The sequence below is a fragment of the Microcaecilia unicolor genome, chromosome 1 (genome assembly GCF_901765095.1).
Source record: "Microcaecilia unicolor chromosome 1, aMicUni1.1, whole genome shotgun sequence".
In the NCBI taxonomy this organism is placed as follows: Eukaryota; Metazoa; Chordata; class Amphibia; order Gymnophiona; family Siphonopidae; genus Microcaecilia; species Microcaecilia unicolor.
This window is the reverse complement of record NC_044031.1, coordinates 480,536,154-480,551,114: the sequence shown is the minus strand read 5'-3', so window position 1 is coordinate 480,551,114 and position 14,961 is coordinate 480,536,154. Positions and strand designations below refer to the sequence as shown.

Here is a 14,961-nt window from a genome sequence, read left to right as displayed (position 1 = left end):
CATCAGTGAGCAGAATCAGCCATGTAAATACAGAGGTGGAGCCTGCAGTGGTATGCCGCCGGAGCAGATCACTGCCCCGGTGCCTAACTTCTGATTGACTCCCAATCCCACGCAGCAAAAAAGAGCAGCAGGACTGCTGACTTGTTGAGCTCAGAGGCTGCCTTGCACGACCGCACGTGGTTGAATGCAGCTGTACAGACAGGCACCAAAAAGACTGGGTGGGCCAGAGCTGAGATTGCGTGGGTCTGGGTCCACCCAAGCCCACCCTTAGCTATGCCCCTGTGCCGTGGTAAAAAGTGGCCTGACATTTGGCAATCCCACGTGCTAACACTACTGCGGAACACTTTTTACTGTAGCTTGGTAAAAAGGCCCCTTTATCAATTATATGTTTAAAAAAAAAAATAAAAAATGTTCTTTCACCATGAAAGAACAAAATAAAAGCAAATGAAAAAAAAAATTGGTGTGACACGTTAATTTTATGTAGCATGCAAGATAGTGGCATCTTAGTAAAATTAATAGTTTGGGCTGATAGTGTTGACAGGTGCCATTAAATCCTAGCATGGGTGATTCAGCCTGTCATACTCCCAGGAAGGTAGTACAAGTAGCAGTTGTAATTGAGAGATAATTGTACTTTCTCTTTGTAAAGTGCTTTGGACAATAGCACACTGTAAGCAGAATATTATCCTTTCATTTCACATGGTAAAAGTGAAATGTAGAATTTTTTTTTTGTTTACTGCTAGCCACAGTGAAATAAGAAAGATGGATTTGTGAAGCTGTTGGCAGCTGCTAGACTCAGTGCCCTGATTGTGTTACACTTTGCAGGTTCTTTCATAAAGAGAAGTATTAGATTATGGGGTTGGATGTTACAAAAGAGGGTTTTGTTGCTAAGATTTTAGGCTGGACTGCACACATGAAAGGCAATTATGTGGGTTTGCTCTCTAAGGAAATACTGAAATTCCTCCACCTCTTATGCTGTTTTCTTTCCAACCCAATAGAAGTTGGCAAGAATGATATAAAATAGATCAACAGTATCTGTCCATCTAGGGGGGTGGGGGTGGAGGCAAAATAACTCTCCAAAAATGTAACAGGGTAGGAGCAAGTGGGGTTCACTCCTGCCTTGATGATTCAGCCAACCACCAGGGACCTAAAGGTAGGCCCAGGGGTGTAGCTATGGGCAGGCGCGGTTTAATTAAAGCGCACAGAGCAAAGCCAAAGCAGCAGCCTTTCACTAATTCATTTCTACTGTCGTCGCACCGCAACTCGCTCAGCTAATCTCCTAGTCCCACCTACCTTTTGGGCAGACTCGGCAGAGCAGTGAGTCGACTCGGCACTGAATAAACATGGTTGCAGCTCTTGACTTTGTGGTGACCTGCAGCGTGCATGACGTCCTCTTCCTTCTCAGCCCTCTGTGTGCTGATGACTCATGTATCCCACATTTTCCCACCTATTTGCAGGCTCAATGTTCCATCCCGCGCGGTGTGCTGAGCCTCGTTCTCGCGGCTCGTCATCTTCTCAGGCTAAAGAATAGCTCCACGCTCAGCTGCAGGCGCCAGGAGTTGGGACCACGCAGCACTGTCTGCTTCTCTTCCCCCCCCCCCCCCCCCCCCCCGGGCCCAGACCGCAGTGTCACTGCCAGATGGAAAGGCTGGTGCCGCCTAGGTGTGTAGCAGCAGGCGTGGCTTCTTAGCGCTCTTACATTGTGCCTTAGTGCAGTAGCATTCCCCAGTGTCCCAGTAGTGCCCCATGGTGTGCCACAACACACTCTGCAGCTACAGGAGCCAGGGTGTTCTGTACCACGTGGCAGTTGCAACTTTACTGCAAGCAGCTACCCAGCACTGCAGGTAATAAAATTTGAAATACTTTTTTTTTTTTTAACATCATCATGTAGGTTTGTTTGGTTTTTTTTTGTACTCGAAATGCTGGCTGGTGGTGTTGGGATTCTGGGTGGGGTAAGCACTTCACTGCCTAGGGCAAAAAATGTATATTTAATGATTAAAATATACCTTTTTTTTGCCCTAGGCAGGCATTGAAGAGCCCACCCCCACCCAGAAGCCCACCACTGTGACCAGCCAGCGTTTTGATAGCTCGTGTAATCAAAATGATGGCTCGATTCTGGTCTGGTGGTCAGCTTCTGGGGGTAGGGGTTGACGCTTCACTGCCTAGGGCAAAAAAAAAAAAAGATGTGCAGATGGGGGGAGCCCAGTGACCCTTAACTGCCCGGGGGCCCAGAGCACTTTCAGTCCGCCCCTATACTCTTTCTATCACTCCCTTAGAGATCCTATGTACTTGTCCCAAGCTCTCTTGAATTCAAATAATGTTTTTGTGTCTACCACTTCCATGAATTCACCACTCTTTCCGTGAAGAAGTATTTTCTCAGGTTACTTCTGAGTCTGTCTCCTATCAACTTCATCCTATGCCCTCTTGTTCCAGAGCTTCCTTTCAATTGAAAGAGACTCTCCTCTTGTGCATTTATGCTGCATTGTTATTTAAATGTCTCTATTATATCTCCCCTCTCCCACCTTTCTTCCAAAGTATGCATATTTGAAGTCTGTCCCCGTACGCTTTATGACGAAGACCACTGACCATTTTAGTAGCCGCTCTCTGGGCCGATTCCCTACTGTTTATATCCTTAGGGCTGGATACTGTAAAGTTCCATGCCCAAATTTCTGACTAGATAAAAAAGTTGGGCTCACAAATTATATATAGACTGTTGCCCACTATGCACCTAACTTATTTGTTAAGTTAGGCGCCAGTTGTCCTTAAGTACTAATAATAGCCTTTAAATGGTGTTTTGGTATTGATTAGCACAAGTTTTTAGTTAAGGTGTGTAACTGCACTGTGTCACTGTTCAATAAAGTTAGCGCCTAAATGCTATAACATACAACTACATAGGGGGTGTGCACATGGGCAGATCAGGGGTGTGTCTTGCAGATGTGTATGTACATTATAGCATACTATCTCAACTACCTACCTTAGGTGCCAGCCTTGCACCAGTCTTTGACATGGCGTAAGTGTTTTTGCCTAAAGTTAGGTGTGGAAGATGACATATATTCTATATACAGAAATTTTGTGTGCAATTGCCAGTATAATTGGTAAATATGGGTGAATTCTGTATATGGCATTGAAAAAATCAGCATAGAAAAAAGTTTTATTCTGTAAGCCGTGCTTAAACTTAGACGCAGTTTATAGAATAACACTTATGTCTGGGAATCACGCCTAACTTTAGGTGTGGCCATTTGCACCAATTGAAATGTACACACCTAAATTAGGCGCATATCACCCGTATTTTGTAAGAAAATGCGTAAATGCTAGGAATGTACCCATTCTGCCCATGACCCTCCCGTTTCTGCACCCCCTTATTTTTTACTTGTGTGTAAAATCCAATTAACTAGTGCCAATATCTGCTTGTTAAAAAGCCAATTATTGGCACTAATTAGCTTGTTTCTCAATGTTCACGCAAATTGGGCACATGTCCAAATTTGCGCACACAATTTTTGGTAACTTACATAGAGGAGTGTGGTAGCTGTGTTAGTCGACTCTTAAGGTTATCAATAGAAATCAAACAAAATAAAACATGGAAAAGAAAATAAGATGATACCTTTTTTATTGGACATAACTTATTCCTGCTAATGATCCTTCCAACTCTTATATTTCCAAGTTACTTGCTTTAACGTCCTCCTTTAATCTCCAACTATGCTCCACCTCCCCCACTCATCAAAATGGTCACTGTCTTGATCTCATCTTCTCCTCCAACTGTTCACCTTCTAGTTTCCTTGCCTCTGATCATCCCTCCTCTGATCACCATCTTATAACTTTCACACTTAAATCTCCTCCCTCCCAGTCCCGTCCTATCCTATCTAATTTATCTAGGAATCTTCACGATATTGACCCTTCATCTCTATCCTCCCATGTTTCAAACCTCCTCTCTACTGTGGCACCATCCACGTCTGTCAACGAGGCTGTTTCTTCTTACAACAATACTCTATCCTCTGCCTTAGACACTCTTGCACCTTTGATGACCCGCCCTGTAAGGCGTACAAAACCCCAACCTTGGCTGACTTCTAATATCTGCTACCTACGTTCCTTTACCCGCTTCGCCGAACGCCTCTGGCGGAAATCTCGGGCCCTTGCTGATTTCTTACACTTTAAGTTCATGCTGACCTCCTTCCAATCTGCTCTTTTACGTGCCAAACAGGATTATTATATCCAACTGACCAACTCTCTTGGCTCTAATCCTCGACTTCTCTTCACCACATTGAACTCTCTCCTCAAGGTGCCCCCTCCCCCAACTCCCCCTTCATTATCTCCTCAGACCCTTGCTGAATTCTTTCACAACAAGGTTCAAAAGATAAACCTTGCTTTCTCTACCTCACCAGCTCTCCCTCCACTAGTCCGTTCCCCTCTCTCTCCTTCCCCTCATTCCCTTTCCTCCTTTCCTGAAGTTACTATTGAGGAAACTACACTTCTCCTTTCTTCCTCAAAATGTACCACCTGTTCCTCTGATCCCATTCCCACCCACCTTCTTAATGCCATCTCTCCTGCTCTTATTCCTTTTATCTGTCACATTCTCAACCTCTCACTTTCCACTGCGACTGTCCCTGCTGCCTTTAAACATGCTGTGGTCACACCTCTCCTTAAGAAGCCTTCACTTGACCCTACTTGTCCCTCTAATTACCGACCCATCTCCCTCCTTCCTTTTCTCTCCAAATTACTTGAGCGTGCTGTTCACCGCCGCTGCCTTGATTTTCTCTCCTCACATGCTATTCTTGACCCATTACAATCTGGTTTTCGCCCTCTCCACTCAACCGAAACTGCGCTTACTAAAGTCTCCAATGACCTATTACTGGCTAAATCCAGAGGTCAATATTCCATCCTCATTCTTCTTGATCTTTCCGCTGCTTTTGACACTGTCGATCACAGCATACTTCTCGATACCCTGTCCTCACTTGGATTCCAGGGCTCTGTCCTTTCCTGGTTCTCTTCCTACCTCTCCCTCCGCACCTTTAGTGTTCACTCTGGTGGATCCTCTTCTACTTCTATCCCTCTGCCTGCGGCGTACCTCAGGGTTCTGTTCTTGGTCCCCTCCTGTTTTCTATCTACACTTCTTCCCTTGGTTCATTAATCTCATCCCATGGCTTTTCCTACCATCTCTATGCTGATGACTCCCAAATCTACCTTTCTACCCCTGATATCTCACCTTGCATCCAAACCAAAGTTTCAGCGTGCTTGTCTGACATTGCTGCCTGGATGTCTCAACGCCACCTGAAATTAAATATGACCAAAACCGAGCTTCTCATTTTCCCCCCCAAACCCACCTCCCCGCTCCCCCCGTTTTCTATTTCTGTTGATGGCTCTCTCATTCTCCCTGTCTCCTCAGCTCGAAACCTTGGGGTCATCTTTGACTCTTCTCTCTCCTTCTCTGCTCATATCCAGCAGACTGCCAAGACCTGTCGTTTCTTTCTTTACAACATCCGTGTAATCCGCCCCTTTCTTTCCGAGCACTCTACCAAAACCCTCGTCCACACCCTTGTCACCTCTCGTTTAGACTACTGCAATCTGCTTCTTGCTGGCCTCCCACTTAGTCACCTCTCCCCTCTCCAGTCGGTTCAAAACTCTGCTGCCCGTCTCATCTTCCGCCAGGGTCGCTTTACTCATACTACCCCTCTCCTCAAGACCCTTCACTGGCTCCCTATCCGTTTTCGCATCCTGTTCAAACTTCTTCTACTAACCTATAAATGTATTCACTCTGCTGCTCCCCAGTATCTCTCCACACTCGTCCTTCCCTACACCCCTTCCCGTGCACTCCGCTCCATGGATAAATCCTTCTTATCTGTTCCCTTCTCCACTACTGCCAACTCCAGACTTCGCGCCTTCTGTCTCGCTGCACCCTACGCCTGGAATAAACTTTCTGAGCCCCTACGTCTTGCCCCATCCTTGGCCACCTTTAAATCTAGACTGAAAGCCCACCTCTTTAACATTGCTTTTGACTCGTACCCACTTGTAACCACTCGCCTCCACCTACCCTCCTCTCTTCCTTCCCGTTCACATTAATTGATTTGATTTGCTTACTTTATTTATTTTTTGTCTATTAGATTGTAAGCTCTTTGAGCAGGGACTGTCTTTTTTCTATGTTTGTGCAGTGCTGCGTATGCCTTGTAGCGCTATAGAAATGCTAAATAGTAGTAGTAGTAGTAGTAGTAGTAGTAATAATACATTTCTTGATTAGCTTTCGAAGGTTGCCCTTCTTCGTCAGATCGGAAATAAGCAAATGTGCTAGCTGACAGTGTATATAAGTGAAAACATTTAAGCATTACTATGACAGTCTGACAGGGTGGGAGGATGGGGGTGGGTCAATGATATGCTTTGATGTCCCCATGCATACCTCCGACCCACCCCATCCTCCCACCCTGTCAGACTGTCATAGTAATGCTTGAATGTTTTCACTTATATACACTGTCAGCTAGCACATTTGCTTATTTCCGATCTGACGAAGAAGGGCAACCTTCGAAAGCTAATCAAGAAATGTATTAAGTTATGTCCAATAAAAAAGGTATCATCTTATTTTCTTTTCCATGTTTTATTTTGTTTGGTAACTTACAGAATTAGGGGGGTTAGTGCCCTTTTGGTTCACACCTAATTTCTGGCACAATTTCTTGAATCTACCACACAGCATACAGCTTCAAAGGGGGTGTACACATAGATGGAGCATGGGAGTGTCACCAAATGGTGGCACAACTTATAGAATACTGTTGGTTGGTGTGTGTATTGCATGGTGCACTTAGGTACATCAACTTACATCAGCCATTGATATAAGTTGGCACGCCTAACTTTCGGTGCACCAATGCGGCTGTGTGCTCATATTCTATACTGGCTTAGGCACGTCCAGTATCCACTATACAACTGGTGCTAAGTGTGCCCCATTATAGTTCTAAATCTTGGTGCCAGCTTATAGAATTGCTCCATATCCCCAGATCCTATATAATGTGACCGAAATTGTGAGCGCAAATCCGGTCATATTCTGGATTTAACAAACCAATCGCACCAGTAATGGCCACTTAACAAGCAATTATTGACACTAATTGGCAGAATTTATGCGCACAACTTACTAGGTGTATTCTGTAAAGTGGTGTGCGTAAATTCTAATGTGCACTGCCAAAAAGGAGGCGTGGCCATGGGCATTCCAAAGATCTGTGTGCACGGTTATAGAATACGCCTGCTTTACTTAGTGTAAATGGATACGCCTAGAGTTAGGTGCAGGCATCGCCACTAAGCATATTCTATAAACCAGATAGGCATATCTATAAACTGCGCCTACATCTAGGCACGGTTTACAGAATACACCTAGGTGGAATTATTTTTGGTGCTGAGTTTTCAGCTGCCATAAATAGAATCTAGTCCATATTGTATTAACCTGATAGTGTGCCCTGTGACACGTCCTTCTGGTGTAATATTTTGGGTAATTTATTGTATCCATGAGCTTTTCTTCTCTGAAGGATTTATTGCCTCAATGAACAGAAGAGTGTCAGGTTAGAAGCGGTAAATGGTGCATAAGGAAAAATTAGATGGTAGTTTTAATCTGCTCCTTGGCTGAAAAATTACATACCAGCTTTAAACATTCTGTATAAGACCAAACTGTTTACACAGAATTAACTGCTGTAGAATTTTCTAGTATTTTTTTTCTTCTGCTGTTCTAAATCTGACAGCCATGAAAGTTACTATTTGTTTATGCTTTGGGTCATCTCCTGGGCAACTGATGTGGGTAGGCAGCCTTGAATTTCAGCTTTTTCATCTTTTTTTCTTTACATTTTCTGTTGAATATAATGGGTTGTATTCCAGTTCATGTATACAACAAAATTCTTGTTAAAAATTTCTCTCTGCAGCAGTGCAAAAATCGTTTGCACAGGTCATATTGAATACTTTTTAAGTGCCAAGAATTGGTCACTCACTTGAGGGGACGTTAAAGGAGGAGCATGGTACACAGTATGCTCGGAGACATGTATATCAAATTTTTGTGTGTTCAAAATCATGTCTATATTGTCATCAAAACTAGCTACTGAATTCTTCTGTTAAGATATTGACTCGGAGATCATTATGTTGTTGGAGTATTTGGATTTTAGATATGATCTCTTGGTGAGCATTAAGGTTGCCATAGTGTGTAACATTTACGGGCAAGACCCCATTGAAAAAAATGGGAGAATAATCTCTTGGTGCTTGCTGTATCCATTATAAGTGTTAGTAGATTTTCAGAGCCAATAAGTTACCATAAATGATAGTTTAAAGAGCTCTCTATACACCTGTTCCTTTACTGTGGAAAAGTGCTTCTCTTTAGTCTTCAGTTATCTGAGGAAATCTAATGTGTTGTTACAGGAGAATCCATAGAAGGACTTCGGGAGAACGACTATCTACTGATTCATTCATGCCGGCAGTGGACAACCATCACAGCTCACAGTCTGGAGGAGGGGCATTATGTCATTGGGCCAAAGATAGAAATTCCCGTGCATTATGGAGGTAAGCCCCTTTTCTTAAGGAAATACTTCAAGGTCAGCCTCTATGGTTTTGTTTTCCTCTAGTTTCAGATCTCTGAGGATGGAGGTGAATGGTACTGTTATCTAGGAGAGAATGAACTGCATCAATGTTGAGCTTATTTCCTGTTTTATTGGCCTGGCAGGACATGGGAGGAAGGAAAAATATGAATTACATTACATTAGGGGCTTATATCTCGCTAACACCTATTCAGTTCTAAGCAGTTTACAAACATCTTAAAGGGTTATAGAAATCAGAACATTCCTCTGAGAATTACAGTGGATTGCTTTGGGGTAAGTAGGATTCTGAGTATAATACATATTTCCTAAATAAGAGAATTTTAGTCTTTTTTTTTTTTTTTTTTTTTTTTCCAAAACATGAGGTATGATTGTGAAGGGGAGAATGTTCCAGCAATATCTTTCCACAGCCTGGCTGTTTGGATGGCAAGAGATTTGTTGAAGAACTCTAGTCTCTTCTGACCCTTAGAAGAGGGGAAGGTGAAAACGTTAGCGTTTTCTTGTCTCCTGGCTCTTGCAGAGGTTGTAAATTGTTAAAGGGGTGGCCATCCCTTCTTCAGTCCCCAGCTGAATCTGTGGCATCAGTTAATAATTTACTACTTAACTGCATGTCTTCAGTTTACTGAAACTTTTTTTCCCCTCAGTGCTTGTTCACGCCTAGAAAATGAACAGAACCGCAGAAGCTGAATCAGTTAAGCTAGTGTAGTTTGTCAATAAGTACCTAAAGGCATTAGGTCTTAAAGCAGCAGTGCTATAAAACAATAAATATCATTTCACTCTTTCTTGATTCTAGTTAATGCTAGTTTTATTCCTATGTTTTCCATTTTTGCTATAGAAAATGTATTTTTTTAAAAGAAATCTGTTCTTTCTGTTTGTGGAGCAGTACTGACTGGAAAGCACAACCAACTATTGGCTAGTGTTCATTGCTTCAGTGATGGGCAGACTGGATAGCCATATGTTCTTTATCTGCCTTCATTTTTCTTTGTTTCTTTGAAAAGATATATTTAAAGAAAGAGTACAACTGTTATTAATTAGAAGATTTTCTGCCAAGTTTTTGGGTACCAAGATAAAACCTCTTTAAATGCAGGATTTTGTTCTTGAATGCGGCAGAATCTCAAATTTGTTGGTAAGTAACATGAGAATGCCAACAGGTTTTGCTGATTCAGATTTTCGGCAGCTGAAGTAAAATGTGAAGACTTGGATATTTCTTTTATGTGGGTTATCTAGCTAACATTCAGTTCTACACAGTTCTTTAATTCTTCCACATCAGTTTTGTTGGTTTTCAATTTTCCTCAATACTGAAGTCATGTCAGATTTCGTCCAGACTTGATCTGTACATTCATGGGGAGTCGCAGTATTTCTGAACCAGGTTGTACAGAATGCACTGTTTGGTATGTGTTCTTGATAAGAGTTCATTGTTTGTTATCCTTTTGAGTATCTGCAGATTGGAAGTCTTCCACCTGTAATTGCTTCCATCTGCATGAGCTTTGTAAGCTAGACTTAATGATGATTTTTAAATTAAAATGCAAACCAATATCAAAATGAAGATAAGTTTCACTGCCCTCCCCCCCTGCACACACACACACACACACTCTCTCTCTCTCTCTCTCTCTCTCTCTCTCTCTCTCTCTCGATAAACACAGAAATAGTTCTTTTTGGCTATATACCATATATTCCATACCCATACTTCTGCTGACATTCCTCTTTCATGGGGAAGCTCCTCCCAAATCAGTACTTTTTATGTCATTATTGTTCCTCTACTACTACTACTATTTAGCATTTATATAGCGCTACAAAGCATACGCAGCGCTGCACAAACATAGAAGAAAGACAGTCCCTGCTCAAAGATCTCCCTCACCTCTGATAACCTGTGCTAAATTGGCCAACTGCTGACATGGAGAACTATTATATTCTTAATTAGAAAGGTCTTAAAACAACTTACATCTGACTGACCACTGATGAAGTTAATACCTTCTGTAAATTTCTTCAGTATTGGTGAAAGTTGGCTCAGATTTCTTGCCATTGCTACCTGCCTTGTTTCTTGCACCATACATCCTTTTCTATTTTGTAGTTTCTATAATTAGGTTTTTAGTAAGCCTCACAAGAGATTTCCAAAGTAAAGCAATATGTGTGATTTATTATTGTAAAACCTAACTGAACAGGTCTAACATTATACTTTGAGATTGTTGAAGTTCAGTTTTCAGGGGCTGCAAACAAGTCAAATTTTCAGGATATCCCTAATGAATATGCATATCTAAACTGCATGTATGAAATACAGGAGAGATTTGCATGTCTGCTATATTCTTTGTATGCAGATCTCTCTTATACAAATTCAATAGAGATATCCTGAAAATCTGGCCTGTTACAGCTGTCAAGGACTGAACTTGGACAAACCTGTTTTACCTCTCTGTTCTCCAAGGGTTAATATATATATATATATATATATATATATATATATATATATATATATATATAAAATTTTTATTAACGATCAATATGTCACATACAACTGACAAGAAAATGTTGTGTATTCCATCATAATAAAACATTTATAACATGCTATTAATAATCAAACTACCATCTGATCTTTAACTTTTATAACCAAATTAGAACTTTCCTAGACAGAGCCTAAACCTATATTCCTCCCCCCCCCCCCCCCCCAAAGTTACACTCCTCTCCAACCTCCCCCCCCCCCCATATCTATAACTACCCAAAGAGAACAACAAGAAATTCCTCAAGGAAGATCCATCAATAGTTCCAAGGGTACCCACAATGTGGGACTTGGATTCTGATAACCCCCCTAAAGCAAGAACAAACGTATCTTACCCATTGGGTCACTCACACCATCAATTGATCTATCACCCCCATTCACTGCCGCACTCACCCATTCCCCCCCCCCCCCACCAGCAAACCCAAAACCCCCGCTTAAAGCTTTACATATGGGACTGATTCATGAGAAGACTGCATACTCTAGGGGATAGGTCCAACAGATGTGGTTCACAAATAGACCAAAGGTTTTTCCTACGCTTTGGGGTCAGCCACACTTTTCTTGCTTCCATAAGTAGCAGAGCATGAAATGTACTTTTCCAAAACCAAAAATTAGGGGCAAACTCCTGAGTCCAACATTGAAGAATACACTTCTTTCCCACCACAGCGGCCTTATATATAAATGCCCTTTCTTTGCTAGTCAAAGAAACACCTCGTCCCCCCAGCCCAAGAACAATCTGTGCAGGTGTAACATCTATATTTCTATGCAATATACGCTCCCAATATCTAATCAAGGAGATCCAATAATGTTGTGTAGCGGGACAACTCCACAAAGCATGAGCCAATGAGGCCCTTGGGTCCCCACACTTAGCACAATTCCGTGTCTCTCGACATCCTGCATGATATGCCTGTCGGGGAGAGAAGTATGACCTAGTAAGAATCCGAAACTGACATTCTCTATAGTTAGCACTATAGATATATTTTGGAATCTGTTGTAATAAATATAGAATGTCCTTCTCCTGTATAGTACAGTCCAGGTCCCTATGCCACCAAGCCGCCAACAAAGCAAAGTCTTTACCAGGAAGAAGCAAAAGGATACTCTTATGGAGATTTGTTACCGAAATACAAGATTGAGTCACCGTTCGAAAAAAGTTGTCCAACAACACAAAAATCCCCTTCGAACAGCGCACCCGAAAGTTTTGACAATAGTGGGCAGCCTGCATATAAGCAAAGGAATTTAAGGGGTGTGGTCGGAGTTTCCTCAACATCTCTTCACATGTTTGTAGTGTGCCATCCTCCCGCAGCAAATCGGCTACATAAAAAAAATCCCCTGTTCTGCCCACTTATGAAATATAGCTTTGTATTGACCCGGTCCAAAATCCAAATTCCCTACTAGAGGTAAAAAATCTGTGCACCGGGGATCCTGCTGCAAAGCCCGCAATAAAAAATTCCTTGCATAACGCATAGAATGCAAAAGAACATGCCCTTTCAAGCTGGAAGGCAGGCTTTGCTGCGAGGCGTGCAAGAGATAGTGAGGATGAGACGAAAGGAATAGCTCCCTTTCTAGTGACCAATTTATATAAGCTGTACCTAACACCTAGTCCGCCAAGTGCCTTAACAGGCACGCCAAGCTATATAATCTCATATTGGGCAATTCCAATCCTCCAGTGGCCATATAGACTTTCTAAGGGAAGTTTAGGCTTTCTCCCTCCCCAACAGAAATGCACAAGAAGATGTCTATGAGTCCTAAGATCTTTTTGTAGCAAACATAGGGATAAATGTCTCAATACATATAACCGAGGAAATAGAACCATGCAATATAAACTGATTCTTCCACTAAGAGAGATTGGCAAAGCCTGCCAAATAGCAAGTTGTTGACATGTGACACTAAGTAACTGATCCACATTAATTCTATAAAGATTAGAAGGATTATCTGGCAATAGAATGCCTAGATTTCAAAATCTAACCGTGGCCCATTTCAATGAGAATGTGTCTTTCCACTTATTATGGACCTCCGGAGAAGTCGGATGCCCCTCCGATTTATTCATGTTAAGATGAAATCAAGAGAAGGAGCCATACTCTGCAAAGCTCTCCAAGAGAACCAGTAATGAGCTATCAGGCGAAGACAAGTGCACTAATAAATCATCTGCAAAAGCGGAGATTTTAAATTCAAGTGATCCCAATGTCACTCCCCTAATCGTTGGATTACAGACAATTTCTCTAACCAAAGGGTCCAGAGTCAAAGCGAACAATAATGGGCAGCCCTGATGTGTACCTCCTAGAATTGGGAATGATTCAGAAATCTGTCCATTAACCATTACTCTGGCTTCTGGTGCCGCATACAATGTCCGTACAGCTTGCGCAAAGAAACCTTCTATCCCATAAGTTCGTAGCACTGCAAACAAAAATCTCCAGACCACCCTATCAAAGGCTTTTTCAGCATCAAAACTAACCAGCAAGGTAGGCAGATTGGCCCTCTGCACCTGCTCTGATGATGCCAAAATAGTACGTGCTAGCCTGTTAGCTAAAATACCCGCCAATATCTTCGCCTCATATCCAATCAGAGATATAGGTCTATACGATTCTGGATAGCTTGGGTCCTTCCCCGGTTTTGCAAACACCACAATCTCCGCCGTTCTAAGGGACCTCAGCAGCTGTTGATTCCCCACTATAATATTAAACAGCTTTACTAAAAGATACTGAATATCTGGTAACATTAATTTATAAAATTCCGTCCTGTATCCATCAGGCCCAGGGGCTTTATGAAGCGCACTCCTCCCAACCGCCCACACCACCTCATCTAGACTTATTGGAGTATTAAGAGCCGTAACCCGAGTCTCCGACACCTTAGAGAGATCCAAATTTTCTAAATATAAATCCGGGTCCATTTCATTATTTGAGTCTGGTGTGTAGAAAGTCTGATAAAATGATCTAAAAATCTGCACAACCTCACTATTACTATGTACCAGTTTTCCTGATACCTCACGCAAGGCAACACCTTTCTAGGTCCCCTACTCTGTCGTACCAAACGTGCCAACAGTTGGCCTGCTTTATTTCCATATTTATGTAATTGATATTGATAATACAGGGCCGACCTTTTAGCTCTCTGGTGTATCAGCTCATTCAGTGAACTCTGTGCAGCCAGATACTGGTCTCGATTTTCCCCCGAGGGACAATTCCCATAACGCTTTCGATAAAATGTCACTTCCTTCTCCAAATGCAATATGGCTTCATCTCGTCTCTTCCGCTTGTTACTGCTATACGCAATCTGAAAATCCGGATCTTGGTATAAATCTAATGGGAATGCCCATCTTCTAAACTGTGAACCGGTTTGCCCTCCCTCTAACTCCACCCAAATCCGGGGCATGATCTGATATTGCTGTAGGGTCGATTGTAGCTGATCGGATACATGAGAAATGACCTTCCCCTAACAAGATACAGTCTACACAAGACTGAGTGTGATGAGCCCGTGACAGGTGTGTGAAATCTTTCTCACTTGGATGTAGCAGCCACCACACATCTACCAGCCCTAAAGTAGTACAAAGTAGTGGTATCCCCTTAGTACCATCATAGCGAGCTCCTCCCGGAGGATGTGATTTATCCAAAAGTGGATCCACCACAACATTAAAGTCGCCCCCTATAAACATCGGCTCACCTACATAAGGTTGGAGCTTTTGTATAATCTATATAAATAATTCTCAACTCAAACATTCTGAAGCTCACTCTGTGGCAGGGAAACACTGAAGCCTTGCACTGTTGGTAGGCTAGGCTGTCAGCACCACTCACTATCACTCATGCACCACTCACTGTCACTCATAGACCCGCCCTCAGCCACGCCCCTTCCGCACATAATTCGCAACCCCAACGTTCTAATGAAGCTGCAACTTCCAAGGTGGCATAGATCAGAATTTTTCCCCATGAGTGTCTGCCCCGC

At 42.5% G+C, this 14,961-nt stretch overlaps 1 protein-coding gene across 1 annotated transcript in view; it reads left to right on the top strand.

Moving 5' to 3' along the window:
- The window catches only part of GAREM1 (GRB2 associated regulator of MAPK1 subtype 1), a 286,008-nt gene that overhangs the window by 77,666 nt on the left and 193,381 nt on the right, over nt 1-14,961 (top strand). The window contains exon 2 of the mRNA XM_030213918.1: nt 8,368-8,508. Coding sequence (XP_030069778.1) covers nt 8,368-8,508 — 141 coding nt within the window. The remainder of the gene's footprint in view (nt 1-8,367; nt 8,509-14,961) is intronic.